General features: G+C 42.4%; 1 protein-coding gene across 7 annotated transcripts in view; it reads left to right on the top strand.

Moving 5' to 3' along the window:
• Positions 1-15,455, top strand: part of prx (periaxin) — a 34,260-nt gene that overhangs the window by 17,594 nt on the left and 1,211 nt on the right. For 2 of the 7 annotated variants that reach the window (XM_047335622.1, XM_047335627.1), the window contains exon 8: positions 207-15,118. In XM_047335622.1, the coding sequence (XP_047191578.1) occupies positions 207-15,118 (14,912 nt within the window). The remainder of the gene's footprint in view (positions 1-206; positions 15,119-15,455) is intronic. The other 5 variants (XM_047335624.1, XM_047335623.1, XM_047335628.1 and 2 more) reach the window with 5 other exon arrangements.

Below are 15,455 nucleotides of genomic sequence, written 5' to 3'. Positions count from 1 at the left end.
TTGTTTGTGTTCTTCTTGTATTTGTTTTTCATGTCCAAATAGTCACAGTTACAGCATATGGAGAACTTTGTTGAAGAGGGTAATACAATACTGTTACTGTCTGTTTTCAAAGACATCAAATGATTATCTGATTAGTATGTTTTTTGTACCATATAGATTTTTTTCTCAATATTTTTCTTTTTCTTTTCTCTACACCATTCTCCAAGATTTCCTCATATGAAAGCAAAGGGAGGAAATGTGGAAACAGGACGATTTGAGGGACAGGTGAATATTTCTCCATCTGAAATACCTGGAGCTAAAGGGAAAACCAAGGAAAAAGGACACAAGTTTGGAATCACCTTTCCTAAGACCAAACACACAAAGTCAGGCTTAGCTTTGGATACTGGATCTGTGGAGCTGAAGTCAACAGGTATGAACATCCAGCCACCAACCGGGGAGTTCAGGTTGTCTGGTAATAAAGACATGGATGGGGAGAAGGGAGGGCTTAAGCTGAACGCGCCTGATGTTGAGTTCGCACTCTCTTCAGCTGAGGCATCTTTGCCTACAGTAAAGGGAAAGGCAGAAATGAAAGCTCCTAAAGTAGACATCAAGGGAGGAGTTGATGGAGGCGTAGGCAAAGGAGATGCAAAGCTCAGAATGCCAAAGTTGAAAATACCCAAAGTTAGACTTTCACGTCATTCAGATGAAATTGATGGTGACATCAAGGTAAAACCTGAAGGAGTGAAAATACCCAGTGTTGACATAACACCTCCAAAAGTAGAAATCAAAGGACATGGGGAGATTGGTCTCCCTCAAGCAAAGATGGAGGATGATCTCTCAGGAAAAGCTGCATCTATTCAAGTACCTTCTGTCGATATTTCTTTGCCAACAGTGAAGGGAAAGTCTGACATGGACATCTCATATCCAGAGTATGAAGGAGCTGGGAAGACCACAATCAAAATGCCTATCATTGACATCTCAATGGCGGATGTTGATTTGGAATTGGACACAAGACAAAGAATACCTGATGAAGTGGAGGGCACTTTTAAAGGGCCAAAGATCTCGATGCCACAGGTCGATATCTCATTACCAAAGATGAGATCACCTGATGAAGATATTGAATGTCCAAAGGGTGAAGGGAAAATCAGTCTACCTTCTGTTGACATATCTCTCCCAAAGGTGACAACAGAGGGAGATGTGGATATGGACTATTATGTTGGTGGTGATGGGAAGTTCAAAATGCCTAATTTTGACATATCTTTTCCAAAACTTAAGGCACCTGAAGGAGAGGCAAATATAAAAGGACAAGCAGTGGAAGAAGACATGAAGTTGCCCAAAGTAGACTTGACCTTTCCCAAAGGCAAATCCGGAACAACTGATATTGAAGGAGAAGGAAAATTTAAGTTACCATCATTTGACATTTCTCTCCCCAAAATGAAGACTGCGGAGGTGGATATCAACATTGTAGGCCCTGAAGTGAAAGGGCATAAATCTGATGTGTCTCTGCCCAAGGGCAAAAATGCAGGAGACTGTGAAGTAGAAGGATATTTTGAAAAAGGAGGAAATTTCAAAATGCCAGCCTTTGATGTTTCTCTACCCGGTATTAAACAACCACAGAGTCAGATTAACACAGACGGGCCGGAATATGAGGGTGGAGGGGACATCCACATGCCCTATGTTGACATATCTCTGCCAAAAGGAAAACTGCAGGGTGACATTGAAGTAGAGGGTCCATCAACAAGAGGAGGGAAGTTCAAAATGCCCTCACTTGATGTCATTCTCCCTAAGATGGGGACATCGTGGACTGAGGTTGACTTGCAAGGACCTGAGATTAAAGGAGGGAAAATTGAGGTGCCATCAGTAGATATTTCTTTACCAAAAGTTAAATCTAAAGGTGAGGTTGACATAGAGGGAAAAGGTGGCAAGTTTAAAATGCCTTCATTCAATGTAGGTCTTCCAAAAATGAAGTTTCCTGAGGGAGAGGTTGTATTGGAGGGATCTAAAATTAAAGGTGGAGAGGTCAAGATGCCTACTCGTGATATCTCTGCTCTTCAAGGAAACTTAGAGGGAGATGTGAACATTGATGGTGGTGAAGTAAAAGGAGGGAAACTTAGCATGCCCTCTGTGGACATGTCTCTCTCAAAAAGTAAGCTACCTGAAGGAAACATTAAGCTAGAATGCCCTGAACTTCCAAAAATTGATATTTCACTTCCCAAAGCCAAGATCTCTGTCCAGAAGATGAAAACCAAGGAGGGAGAGGTTGACATTAAAGGGACTGAAGTCAAAGGAGGAGCAAAGTTCAACATGCCATCACTGGACATTTCTCTTCCTGCAATGAAATCACCAGAGGGGGAGGTAAAAGGTGGTCCTGAATTAAAAAAAGAACATTTCCAGATGCCATCATTTGATGCATCCCTACCAAAGATGGAGATGCCTGGGGGAAATATTGGCCTTGAGGGCCCCTCAGTTGATATTTCTATTCCAAAAGGAAAAGTACAGGGTGACACTGAAACTAACAGTGAAGAAGGAAAATTCCATATGCCCTCAATTGATATTTTTCTTCCTAAAATAAAATCAAAGCGAGTTGACATCAACATAGAGGGACAAGAACTCAAAGGTGGGGAAATTAAAATGCCATCTATTGACATTTCACCCCCCCAAGGAACATTAAAAGATGACATCACTGTTAAAGATGAAGGAAAGGGAGGCAAAGTCAGCCTACCATCTGTTGATGTCACTCTCACAGATTTGAATTTTCAAGGTCCTAAAGTCAAAGGTGGGAAATTTGAAATGCCAAAATTCAACATAGAGCTTCCTAAAGGTAAAGCACAGGGAGATATTGATATTGATATTCACTCTGGAAAAGATGGGAATATTGAAATACCATCCTATGAAATTGGAGTTCCTGAAGGAAAGGTCATGGGTCACATAAATGTGGAAGGTCCTGAAGCGAATGGTGGCAAGCTTAAAATGCCAAAATTTGATATTTCATTACCAAAGGTAAATTTTCCCGAGGGTGATGTAAAATCAAAAGGCCCCAATATCAAAGGCAGAAAGATTGAGATGCCAGACATTGATATTTCACTACCCAAAGGAAAGGGGGAAGGAGAAATTGAAATTGGAGGACATGCTGGAAAAGGAGGCAAGTTCCATATGCCCTCTATTGATATATCACTTCCTAAAATGAAAGGTAAGGGACCAAAGGTCAAGATAGAAGGTCCTGAACTTAAAGGAGGAAAAATCAACATGCCAGACATTGACCTTTCACTCCCCAAAGGAAAGGTTGATGCTGACCTCAGCATTGAGGTGCCTGAGGTAAAAGGAGGCAAACAGAAAATGCCCAAATTTGATGTTTCATTTCCAAAGATGAACCTGCCAGAAGGCAGTGTCAAACTGGAAGCACCTGATGTTAAAGGAAAGTTGGAAATGCCAACCATTGATGCTTCTCTTCCTAAAGGAAAATTAAAGGGAGAAGTTGACATTGACGGACATGGTGGCAAAGGGGGCGAGTTTCACATGCCCTCAATTGATGTCTCTCTTCCTAAAATAAAAACAAGGGGAGGTGATGTTGATATTGAAGGACCTGAACTTAAAGGTGACATTTCATTTCCAGAAGGAAAAGTTGAGGGTGACCTAAATGTACAAGGACCCGATGTAAAAGGGACGAATATCAAAATGCCAAAATTCGATGTGTCATTGCCAAAAGTAAGTCTCCCAGAAGTTGATGTCAAAATAAAAACCCCAGACATCAGGGAAAAAAAGATTGAGATGCCAGACATAGATATTTCACTTCCAAAAGGAAAAGCAGGAGGTGAAATTGAAATTGAAGGACATGCTGCAAAAGGCGGCAAGTTTCATATGCCATCTCTTGATATCTCTCTTCCCAAAATGAAAGCTAAGGGACCGGAGATGAACGTTGAAGGCCCTGAAGTTAAAGGTGGGAAGCTAAACATGCCATCACTTGATGTTTCTCTGCCCAAAATAAAATCTCCTGATGTAGATGTTAGCCTTGGAGGTCCTGATGTTAAAGGAGGGAAGGTCAACATCCCAACCATTGACATTTCATTTCCCAAAGGTAACGCTGAGGGTGACATAAATGTTCATGGCCCTGAGATGAAAGGGGGCAAATTCAAAATGCCAAAATGTGATGTTTCTTTACCAAAAGTGAGTCTTCCAAAGGTTGATGCTAATGTGGAAGGACCAGACATGAAAGGAAAATTTGAAATGCCAACTGTTGATATTTCACTTTCAAAAGGAAAGCCAGATATAGATATTGACACTGATGGGCACAGTGGTAAAGGCGGCAAATTTCATATGCCCTCAATTGATATATCTCTTCCTAAAATCAAAGCAACAGGAGTTGATGTTGATATTCAAGGACCTGAAGTCAAAGGTGACATTTCACTCCCTAAAATGAAGCCAGAGGTAGATATCAGCCTTGAGGGTCCCGATGTTAAAGGGGGAAAGTTTAACATGCCAACTGTTGACATTACACTCCCTAAAGGAAAAGTTGAGGGTGACCTTGATTTTGAGGGCCCTGAGATAAAAGGTGGCAAGTTCAAAATGCCAAAACTTGACATGTCTTTACCAAACATGAGCCTCCCCGCTGGTGATGTCAAAATAAAAGGCCCAGACATCAAGGGAGGGAAGATTGAGATGCCAGACATTAATATATCACTCCCCAAAGGAAAATCAGAAGGTGAAATTGAAATTGGAGGACATGATGGAAAAGGAGGCAAGTTCCATATGCCCTCAATTGATATATCTCTTCCTAAGATGAAAGCTAAGGGACCAGAGGTCAACATAGAAGGTCCTGAACTCAAAGGAGGAAAAATTAACATGGCGAACATTGACCTTTCATTCCCTAAAGGAAAGGCAGATGTTTCAGTTCCAAAGATGAACCTCCCAGAGGGCAGTGCAAAACTGGAAGGACCTGAGATGAAAGGAGGAAAGATGCCAGCTGTTGATGTATCAGTTTCCGCAGGAAAGGTGGGAGGAGATATCAATATTCAAGGGCCATCTGGAAAAGGAAAGTTTGAAGTGCCAAAAGTTGACTTACATGGTAGAAAAGGTGATGGGCTGCACATGCCATCTATTGACATAAATCTCCCCAAGTTTGATTTTGACCTCAGCCTTCCCTCTGGTTCGAAAGACAAAAGCCTTCAAATGGACACCGGGGGTCGAGACGCATCAGGAGATGTGGAGTTGGCTCATCTTAAAGGAGATATTAAAGTTAAGGGTGCAGACATTGAAATAGATGGTGTAGAAGTTCCGAGTTCATCCCTTAAACTTCCCTCAGTCAAACTACCCACAGTTGACATTACAGCTCCAAAAGTGGATTTAGACTTTGGTCTCACAAAACCTAAAGTTGACGATGTGGAAGTGGAGCTTCTGAAAGCAGAGGGGGGCCGGCCCTCTTCAGGGGGAAGCTTTGATCTACCGGATGTCTCCCTCAAAGTCCCTGGTTTTTCTTTTCCCAGGTTTGGCGGAAAATCTAAGAGTGGCGATTTAGAGATATCAGGAAAAAACCCAAAAGGAGATGTTTCTCTCACCTCACCACATGTGGAAGGAGATTTAAGAGCACCATCAGTAGAGTTTGATGGTGATGGAAAAGTCAAGGTGAAAAGAACTAAAATCAAAATGCCCTCATTTGGAATAACTAAAAAAGATGCAAATGTGTCTGTGTCTTCTCCCGATGTGGATGTTAAAGTGAAAAAGGGAAAAGTTGACATTCCAAAACCCGAAATCAATGTTGACGATAAATCCAAATACAAAGTAAAATTCCCCAAATTCAAAATTTCATCACCAAAAGGTCAACTGACAGGAGGAGACGTTGATGCTAAACTGGAAGCAGATGTAGAAGGAAAAGTTGGCTTTCATGCACCTGATGTCACTATTAAACTACCAAAATTCTCCATGCCAGGATTTGGCACCAAAGAAAAAGATTTAGGTAAACCACAGGGTGACCTTGAAGCCAAAGCGAAGGTCAAGATGCCCTCTGTTGAGCTTTCACTACCAACAGTTGAAACTCCAGACACTGAGGTTCTACTCCCAAAAGCAGAAGTTGATGTAACAGAGGATGATATCAGAGGTTATGAGGGAAACCTTAAAATCCCCAAAATTCCAACAATTGGGGTTTCTATTCCTAAAATGGACCTGGGTGTATCACTTCCAAAAGTAAAGTCCCCAAAGTTCGAAGGACAAGAAGTGAAATTAAAAGGAGGTGAAAGAAAATTCGGAATGCCGCACATCACACTGCCAGATGTTGACATCTCACTGCCAAAAGGAAAGATTGAAGGTCCAGACGCTGAAATGGAGGGAGGTACTGGAGTCAAATTCAAAATGCCTCATATGATAATGCCTGATATTGACATCTCTCTGCCTAAAGGAAAGATTCAAGGACCAGATGTTGAAATGGAAGGAGGAACTGGAGGAAAGTTCAAAATGCCTCACATGAAAATGCCACATGTTGACATCTCTGTGCCTAAAGGAAAGATTGAAGGTCCAGATGTTGAAATGGAGGGAGGAACCGGAGCGAAGTTCAAAATGCCTCACATGAAAATGCCACATGTTGACATCTCACTTCCAAAGGGAAACATAGAAGGTTCAGATGTTGAATTGGAGGGAAGTACCGGAGGAAAGTTCAAATTGCCTCAAATAAAAATGCCAGATCTCGATATCTCTCTGCCTAAAGGAAAGATTGAAGGTCCAGATGTTGAGATGGAGGGAGGTACTGGAGGAAAGTTAAAAATGCCTCATATAAAAATGCCAGATCTTGATATCTCTCTGCCTAAAGGAAAGATTGAAGGTCCAGATGTTGAAATGGAGGGAGGAACCGGAGGAAAGTTCAAAATGCCTCACATGAAAATGCCACATGTTGACATCTCTTTGCCTAAAGGAAAAGTAGAAGCCCCAAAGGTGGAGCTCAAAGGGGAGGGTGGAAAAGTCAAGATGCCTCACCTCAATATGCCCTCTGTTGATATTTCACTTCCAAAAGGAAAGATTGAAGGTCCAGATGTTGAAATGAAAGGAGGAACTGGAGGAAAGTTCAAAATGCCTCACATAAAAATGCCACATGTTGACATCTCTCTGCCTAAAGGAAAGATTGAAGGTCCAGATGTTGAATTGGAGGGGAATACCGGCGGAAAGTTTAAAATGCCTCACATGAAAATGCCAGATATTGACATCTCACTGCCTAAAGGAAAGATTGAAGGTCCAGATGTTGAGATGGAGGGAGGTACTGGAGGAAAGTTCAAAATGCCTCACATGAAAATGCCAGATCTAAATATCTCTCTGCCTAAAGGAAAGATTGAAGGTCCAGATGTTGAAATGGAGGGAGGAACCGGAGGAAAGTTCAAAATGCCTCACATGAAAATGCCACATGTTGACATCTCTTTGCCTAAAGGAAAAGTAGAAGCCCCAAAGGTGGAGCTCAAAGGGGAGGGTGGAAAAGTCAAGATGCCTCACCTCAATATGCCCTCTGTTGATGTTTCACTTCCAAAAGGAAAGATTGAAGGTCCAGATGTTGAAATGGAAGGAGGAACTGGAGGAAAGTTCAAAATGCCTCACATAAAAATGCCACATGTTGACATCTCTCTGCCTAAAGGAAAGATTGAAGGTCCAGATGTTGAATTGGAGGGGAATACCGGCGGAAAGTTTAAAATGCCTCACATGAATATGCCAGATATTGACATCTCACTTCCAAAAGGAAAGATTGAAGGTCCAGATGTTGAAATGGAAGGAGGAACTGAAGGAAAGTTCAAAATGCCTCACATGAAAATGCCAGATATTGACATCTCTCTGCCTAAAGGACAGATTGAAGGTCCAGATGTTGAAATGGAGGGAGGAACCGGAAGAAAGTTCAAAATGCCTCACATGAAAATGCCACATGTTGACATCTCTTTGCCTAAAGGAAAATTACAAGGCCCAGAGGCAGAGCACGAAGGGGACGCTGGAAAATTCCAGATGCCTCACTTCAACATGCCCACTGTTGATATTTCACTTCCAAAGGGAAAGATAGAAGGTCCAGATGTTGAATTGGAGGGAAGTACCGGAGGAAAGTTCAAATTGCCTCAAATAAATCTGCCAGTTCTCGATATCTCTCTGCCTAAAGGAAAGATTGAAGGTCCAGATGTTGAGATGGAGGGAGGTACCGGAGGAAAGTTCAAAATGCCTCACATGAAAATGACAGATCTTGATATCTCTCTGCCTAAAGGAAAGATTGAAGGTCCAGATGTTGAAATGGAGGGAGGAACCGGAGGAAAGTTCAAAATGCCTCACATGAAAATGCCACATGTTGACATCTCTTTGCCTAAAGGAAAAGTAGACGCCCCAAATGTGGAGCTCAAAGGGGAGGGTGGAAAAATCAAGATGCCTCACCTCAATATGCCCTCTGTTGATATTTCACTTCCAAAAGGAAAGATGGAAGGTCCAGATGTTGAAATGAAAGGAGGAACTGGAGGAAAGTTCAAAATGCCTCACATGAAAATGCCACATGTTGACATCTCTCTGCCTAAAGGAAAGATTGAAGGTCCAGATGTTGAATTGGAGGGAAGTACCGGAGGAAAGTTCAAAATGCCTCACATGAAAATGCCAGATATTGACATCTCACTGCCTAAAGGAAAGATTGAAGGTCCAGATGTTGAAATGGAGGGAGGAACCGGAGGAAAGTTCAAAATGCCTCACATGAAAATGCCACATGTTGACATCTCTTTGCCTAAAGGAAAAGTAGAAGCCCCAAAGGTGGAGCTCAAAGGGGAGGGTGGAAAAGTCAAGATGCCTCACCTCAATATGCCCTCTGTTGATATTTCACTTCCAAAAGGAAAGATTGAAGGTCCAGATGTTGAAATGGAAGGAGGAACTGGAGGAAAGTTCAAAATGCCTCACATGAAAATGCCAGATCTTGATATATCTCTGCCTAAAGGAAAGATTGAAGGTCCAGATGTTGAGATTGAGGGAGGTACTGGAGGAAAGTTCAAAATGCCTCACATGAAAATGCCACATGTTGACATCTCTTTGCCTAAAGGAAAAGTAGAAGCCCCAAATGTGGAGCTCAAAGGGGAGGGTGGAAAAATCAAGATGCCTCACCTCAATATGCCCTCTGTTGATATTTCACTTCCAAAAGGAAAGATGGAAGGTCCAGATGTTGAAATGAAAGGAGGAACTGGAGGAAAGTTCAAAATGCCTCACATGAAAATGCCACATGTTGACATCTCTCTGCCTAAAGGAAAGATTGAAGGTCCAGATGTTGAATTGGAGGGAAGTACTGGAGGAAAGTTCAAAATGCCTCACATGAAAATGCCAGATATTGACATCTCACTGCCTAAAGGAAAGATTGAAGGTCCAGATGTTGAAATGGAGGGAGGAACCGGAGGAAAGTTCAAAATGCCTCACATGAAAATGCCACATGTTGACATCTCTTTGCCTAAAGGAAAAGTAGAAGTCCCAAAGGTGGACCTCAAAGGGGAGGGTGGAAAAGTCAAGATGCCTCACCTCAATATGCCCTCTGTTGATATTTCACTTCCAAAAGGAAAGATTGAAGGTCCAGATGTTGAAATGGAAGGAGGAACTGGAGGAAAGTTCAAAATGCCTCACATGAAAATGCCAGATCTTGATATATCTCTGCCTAAAGGAAAGATTGAAGGTCCAGATGTTGAGATGGAGTGTGGTACTGGAGGAAAGTTCAAAATGCCTCACATGAAAATGCCACATGTTGACATCTCTCTGCCTAAAGGAAAAGTAGAAGGCCCAGAGGTTGAGCTCAAAGGGGAAGGTGGAAAATTCCAGATGCCTCACTTCAACATGCCCACTGTTGATATTTCACTTCCAAAGGGAAAGATAGAAGGTCCAGATGTTGAATTGGAGGGAAGTGCCGGAGGAAAGTTCAAATTGCCTCAAATAAAAATGCCAGATCTCGATATCTCTCTTCCTAAAGGAAAGATTGAAGGTCCAGATGTTGAGATTGAGGGAGGTACTGGAGGAAAGTTCAAAATGCCTCACATGAAAATGCCACATGTTGACATCTCTCTGCCTAAAGGAAAAGTAAAAGGCCCAGAGGTGGAGCTCAAAGGGGAAGGTGGAAAATTCAAGATGCCACACCTCAACATGCCCTCTGTTGATATTTCACTACCAAAAGGAAAGACTGAAGGTCCAGATGTTGAAATGGAAGGAGGAACTGGAGGAAAGTTCAAAATGCCTCACATGAAAATGCCACATGTTGACATATCTCTGCCTAAAGGAAAAGTACAAGGCCCAGAGGTGGAGCTCAAAGGGGAGGGTGGAAAATTCAAGATGCCTCAACTCAACATGCCATCTCTTGACATTTCACGTCCAAAGGGAGAGATAGAAGGTCCAGATGTTGAAATGGAAGGAGGAACTGGAGGAAAGTTCAAAATGCCTCACATGACAATGCCTCATGTTGACATCTCTTTGCCTAAAGGAAAAGTACAAGGCCCAGAGGCAGAGCTCGAAGGGGAGGGTGGAAAATTCAAGATGCCTCAACTCAACATGCCATCTCTTGACATTTCACGTCCAAAGGGAGAGATAGAAGGTCCAGATGTTGAAATGGAAGGAGGAACTGGAGGAAAGTTCAAAATGCCTCACATGAAAATGCCTCATGTTGACATCTCTTTGCCTAAAGGAAAGATTGAAGGTCCAGATGTTGAGATTGAGGGAGGTACTGGAGGAAAGTTCAAAATGCCTCACATGAAAATGCCAGATCTTAATATCTCTCTGCCTAAAGGAAAGATTGAAGGTCCAGATGTTGAAATGGAGGGAGGAACTGGAGGAAAGTTCAAAATGCCTCACTTGAAAATGCCAGATCTTGATATATCTCTGCCTAAAGGAAAGATTGAAGGTCCAGATGTTGAGATGGAGGGTGGTACTGGAGGAAAGTTCAAAATGCCTCACATGAAAATGCCACATGTTGACATCTCTCTGCCTAAAGGAAATATTGAAGGTCCAGATGTTGAAATGGAGGGAGGAACTGGAGGAAAGTTCAAAATGCCTCACATGAAAATGCCAGATCTTGATATATCTCTGCCTAAAGGAAAGATTGAAGGTCCAGATGTTGAGATGGAGGGAGGTACTGGAGGAAAGTTCAAAATGCCTCACATGAAAATGCCACATGTTGACATCTCTCTGCCTAAAGGAAAAGTAGAAGGCCCAGAGGTGGAGCTCAAAGGGGAAGGTGGAAAATTCCAGATGCCTCACTTCAACATGCCCACTGTTGATATTTCACTTCCAAAGGGAAAGATAGAAGGTCCAGATGTTGAATTGGAGGGAAGTACCGGAGGAAAGTTCAAATTGCCTCAAATAAAAATGCCAGATCTCGATATCTCTCTTCCTAAAGGAAAGATTGAAGGTCCAGATGTTGAGATGGAGGGAGGTACTGGAGGAAAGTTCAAAATGCCTCACATGAAAATGCCACATGTTGATATCTCTCTGCCAAAAGGAAAAGTAAAAGGCCCAGAGGTGGAGCTCAAAGGGGAGGGTGGAAAATTCAAGATGCCTCAACTCAACATGCCATCTCTTGACATTTCACGTCCAAAGGGAGAGGTAGAAGGTCCAGATGTTGAAATGGAAGGAGGAACTGGAGGAAAGTTCAAAATGCCTCACATGAAAATGCCTCATGTTGACATCTCTTTGCCTAAAGGAAAGATTGCAGGTCCAGAAGTCGAAATGGAGGGAGGTACTAGAGGAAAGTTCAAAATGCCTCACATGAAAATGCCACATGTTGACATCTCTCTGCCTAAAGGAAAAGTACAAGGCCCAGAGGCAGAGCTCGAAGGGGAGGGTGGAAAATTCAAGATGCCTCAACTCAACATGCCATCTCTTGACATTTCACGTCCAAAGGGAGAGATTGAAGGTCCAGATGTTGAAATGGAAGGAGGAACTGGAGGAAAGTTCAAAATGCCTCACATGAAAATGCCAGATCTTAATATCTCTCTGCCTAAAGGAAAGACTGAAGGTCCAGATGTTGAGATGGAGGGAGGTACTGGAGGAAAGTTCAAAATGCCTCACATGAAAATGCCAGATCTTAATATCTCTCTGCCTAAAGGAAAGATTGAAGGTCCAGATGTTGAAATGGAGGGAGGAACCGGAGGAAAGTTCAAAATGCCTCATATGAAAATGCCACATGTTAACATCACTTTGCCTAAAGGAAAAGTAGAAGGCCCAGAGGTGGAGCTCAAAGGGGAAGGTGGAAAATTGAAGATGCCACACCTCAACATGCCCTCTGTTGATATTTCACTACCAAAAGGAAAGACTGAAGGTCCAGATGTTGAAATGGAAGGAGGAACTGGAGCAAAGTTCAAAATGCCTCACATGAAAATGCCACATGTTGACATCTCTCTGCCTAAAGGAAAAGTACAAGGCCCAGAGGTGGAGCTCAAAGGGGAGGATGGAAAATTCAAGATGCCTCAACTCAACATGCCATCTCTTGACATTTCACGTCCAAAGGGAGAGACAGAAGGTCCAGATGTTGAAATGGAAGGAGGAACTGGAGGAAAGTTCAAAATGCCTCACATGAAAATGCCACATGTTGACATCTCTCTGCCTAAAGGAAAGATTGAAGGTGCAGAAGTTGAAATGGCGGGAGGTACTGGAGGAAAGTTCAAAATGCCTCACATGAAAATGCCAGATATTGACATCTCACTGCCTAAAGGAAAGATTGAAGGTCCAGATGTTGAGATGGAGGGAGGTACTGGAGGAAAGTTCAAAATGCCTCATATGAAAATGCCACATGTTGACATCTCTCTCCCTAAAGGAAAAGTAGAAGGCCCAGAGGTGGAGCTCAAAGGGGAGGGTGGAAAAATCAAGATGCCACATCTCAACATGCCCTCTGTTGATATTTCACTTCCAAAAGGAAAGATTGACGCTCCAGATGTTGAAATGGAGGGAGGTCCTGGAGGAAAGTTCAAAATGCCTCACATGAAAATGCCAGATCTGGATATCTCTCCCCCTAAAGGAAGGATTCAAGGTCCAGATGTTGAAATGGAGGGAGGTACCAGAGGCAAGTTCAAAATACCTGAAATGAAAATGCCAGATGTTGACATCTCTCTGCCCAAAGGAAAGATTGAAGGTCCAGAAGTTGAAATGGTGGGAGGTACTCGAGGAAAGTTCAAAATGCCTCACATGAAAATGCCACATGTTGACATCTCTTTGCCTAAAGGAAAGATTGAAGGTCTAGAGGAGGGTGGTAAATTTCAGATGCCACACCTCAATATGCCCTCTGTTGACATTTCTCTGCCCAAAGGAAAGATTGAGGGTCCAGAAGTTGAAATGGAGGGAGTTTCTGGAGGAAAGTGCAAAATGCCCTACATTAAAATACCTGATATTGACATCTCTCTGCCTAAAGGAAACATAGAATGCCCAGATGTTGAAATGAAGGGGGATGGAGGAGGAAAATTCAAAATGCTTCACATAAAAATGCCAGATGTTGACATCTCACTGCCTAAAGGAAAAATTGGCAAAACGGAAGGAGCAGACCTGGACAGAAGAGTAGAGGGAGGCAAATCTAAAGTGCAGATGCCATCAGTCAACCCTTCGTTGCCAAAAGGAAAGGAAGACGGTCCCAAAATTGACGTTAAGGGTGAGGGGGGAAAGTTCAAGATGCCAAAAGTTGACATATCTCTCCTTAAAGGAAAACCTTCAATTGATTGTGCAGATTTGGAGATTAAGGGAGATGGAGGGCAGTTTAAGATGCCCAATGTGGACTTATCTATACCTAAAGGGAAAGCAAATATTGACAAACCACACACGGAGCCTGATGGGGAAATTGATTTGCATGTTCAGGGGGAGCACAAAGGTCTGAAACTTAAAATGCCAGCAATAGATATCAAAGGTCCAAAAGGAGACTTTGAGCTTGATATAGGACTACATAGAGGAGAGGATAAGAATGACAGGAAAAACGTTGAACTACGTGATCTTGATCTCAACACAGCAGGAACCAGCAGCAAAGCAAAGGGACCTAAAGTTAAAGGAACCAGATTCAAGATTGGAATGCCAAAAAAGAAAATTGGCAAAGATGTAACAGCAGAAGCAAAAACATGCAATGACGAGTTAGTTGGTCAAGTTAAACCCGAATGCAAAGTTCTCAACGAATTTGAGTATGAAGTTAAAATTGAAACTCACAAAGGACACAAAGAGGACAAAGATCGTTTTAAAATCCCAGTGCCAGAGGTTACATTACCAGGTGTCATTTTGAAAACCAAACAAGGATCAGCTAACCTAGAAACAAGGGCAGAGGTTGGCCTCTCATCATCTAGTGCAGAAATCAAAGTCCCCAAGATTCCAGACATAGAGTTTGATATTGGTACATCACAAGATGAAGATGACAATATAACAGAAAAAGGAAAGAAAATCAAAATACCTAAATTTGGTGTCCCATTACCCTCCATTTCCTCTCCTGAGGGAAGAATCTATGGACCAGAAATTCAGTATGAGGGCCCTAAAATGCCCAAAGTAAAGAAAGCTGTTTTTGTTTTGGTAAATCCTCCACAAATAGATGAACCTTGCCCATGCGCTGGGCTCCTTGAGGAGGAGAAAAGAACTGAGGCTGATACAGAGGATGTCAAAGTGAAGTTACCCAAAATCAAAATGAAGCCAAATTTTGGGAAGGCCAAAAATAAATCACCTGCTGCAAGCACGGAGGGGGAGGGAGAGGAGAAGTCAAAGGGAGGGAAGATAAAAATGTCCAAAGTGTCATTTTCTCCTGGGAAATCTGGATCATTTGATGTCAGCCTTAAGGGAGAGGGTTCAAGTTCAAGTCTCAATGGTGAAAACGCTGCAAGTTCTCACAAGGACTCCAAGGAAAATAAAGGGACATTCAGTGGTAAAATCAAACTCCCAAAGGTAGAGTTCACCAGTCCATATGGCAAGATGTCTGCTGATGAGGAGGACACAGAATTGAGAGTGAAACTAGAAAACGAGTCTTCGAAGGATGTGGTGTCATCTCATGCCAGAACCGACATGCTGGACAGGGACAGCTCAGAGTCCCCTGGTGGTTCTACCATGGGGTTTAGCTCAACAAAGGTCCATGTTTGGAGTGAGGTGGACAGCAAAAGCACACAGTCAGAAGAAAGAGAGTCCTCCCCCTGGTTCAAGGTGCCTAAATTCAGCCTGAAGCCACACTCTACAGGTAAGGATAAATGATGCTTAAACATTGTGTTATGTCCTCTGTGGCTCTGGTGGAGTTTTGTCATGTCCCCAAAAATAACCATGATTATCTTTGCTCAGGCTGTAAAACAGTTCTGTAACATTGCACTGTTATAATATACTGAATGTTTTAGGAGAGTTGCCTAGTTATCTTGATAAGATCTTTGAGAATTAGCAACAGTGTTCATATTATATACAAAATATGTATGTGTTATTACTGGTATTGTATCATTACTTTATTGCCATAGAATCAATTCCAATATGCTCTACTTTCTACGTAATTTATCCTTGCTATGAACTTTGCTGTTTTTTCATAATAT

Source organism: Scophthalmus maximus, chromosome 11 (assembly GCF_022379125.1).
Source record: "Scophthalmus maximus strain ysfricsl-2021 chromosome 11, ASM2237912v1, whole genome shotgun sequence".
Lineage (NCBI taxonomy): Eukaryota > Metazoa > Chordata > Actinopteri > Pleuronectiformes > Scophthalmidae > Scophthalmus > Scophthalmus maximus.
Note: the sequence above shows the minus strand (reverse complement) of the source record. Positions and strands in the feature narration are given on the sequence as shown.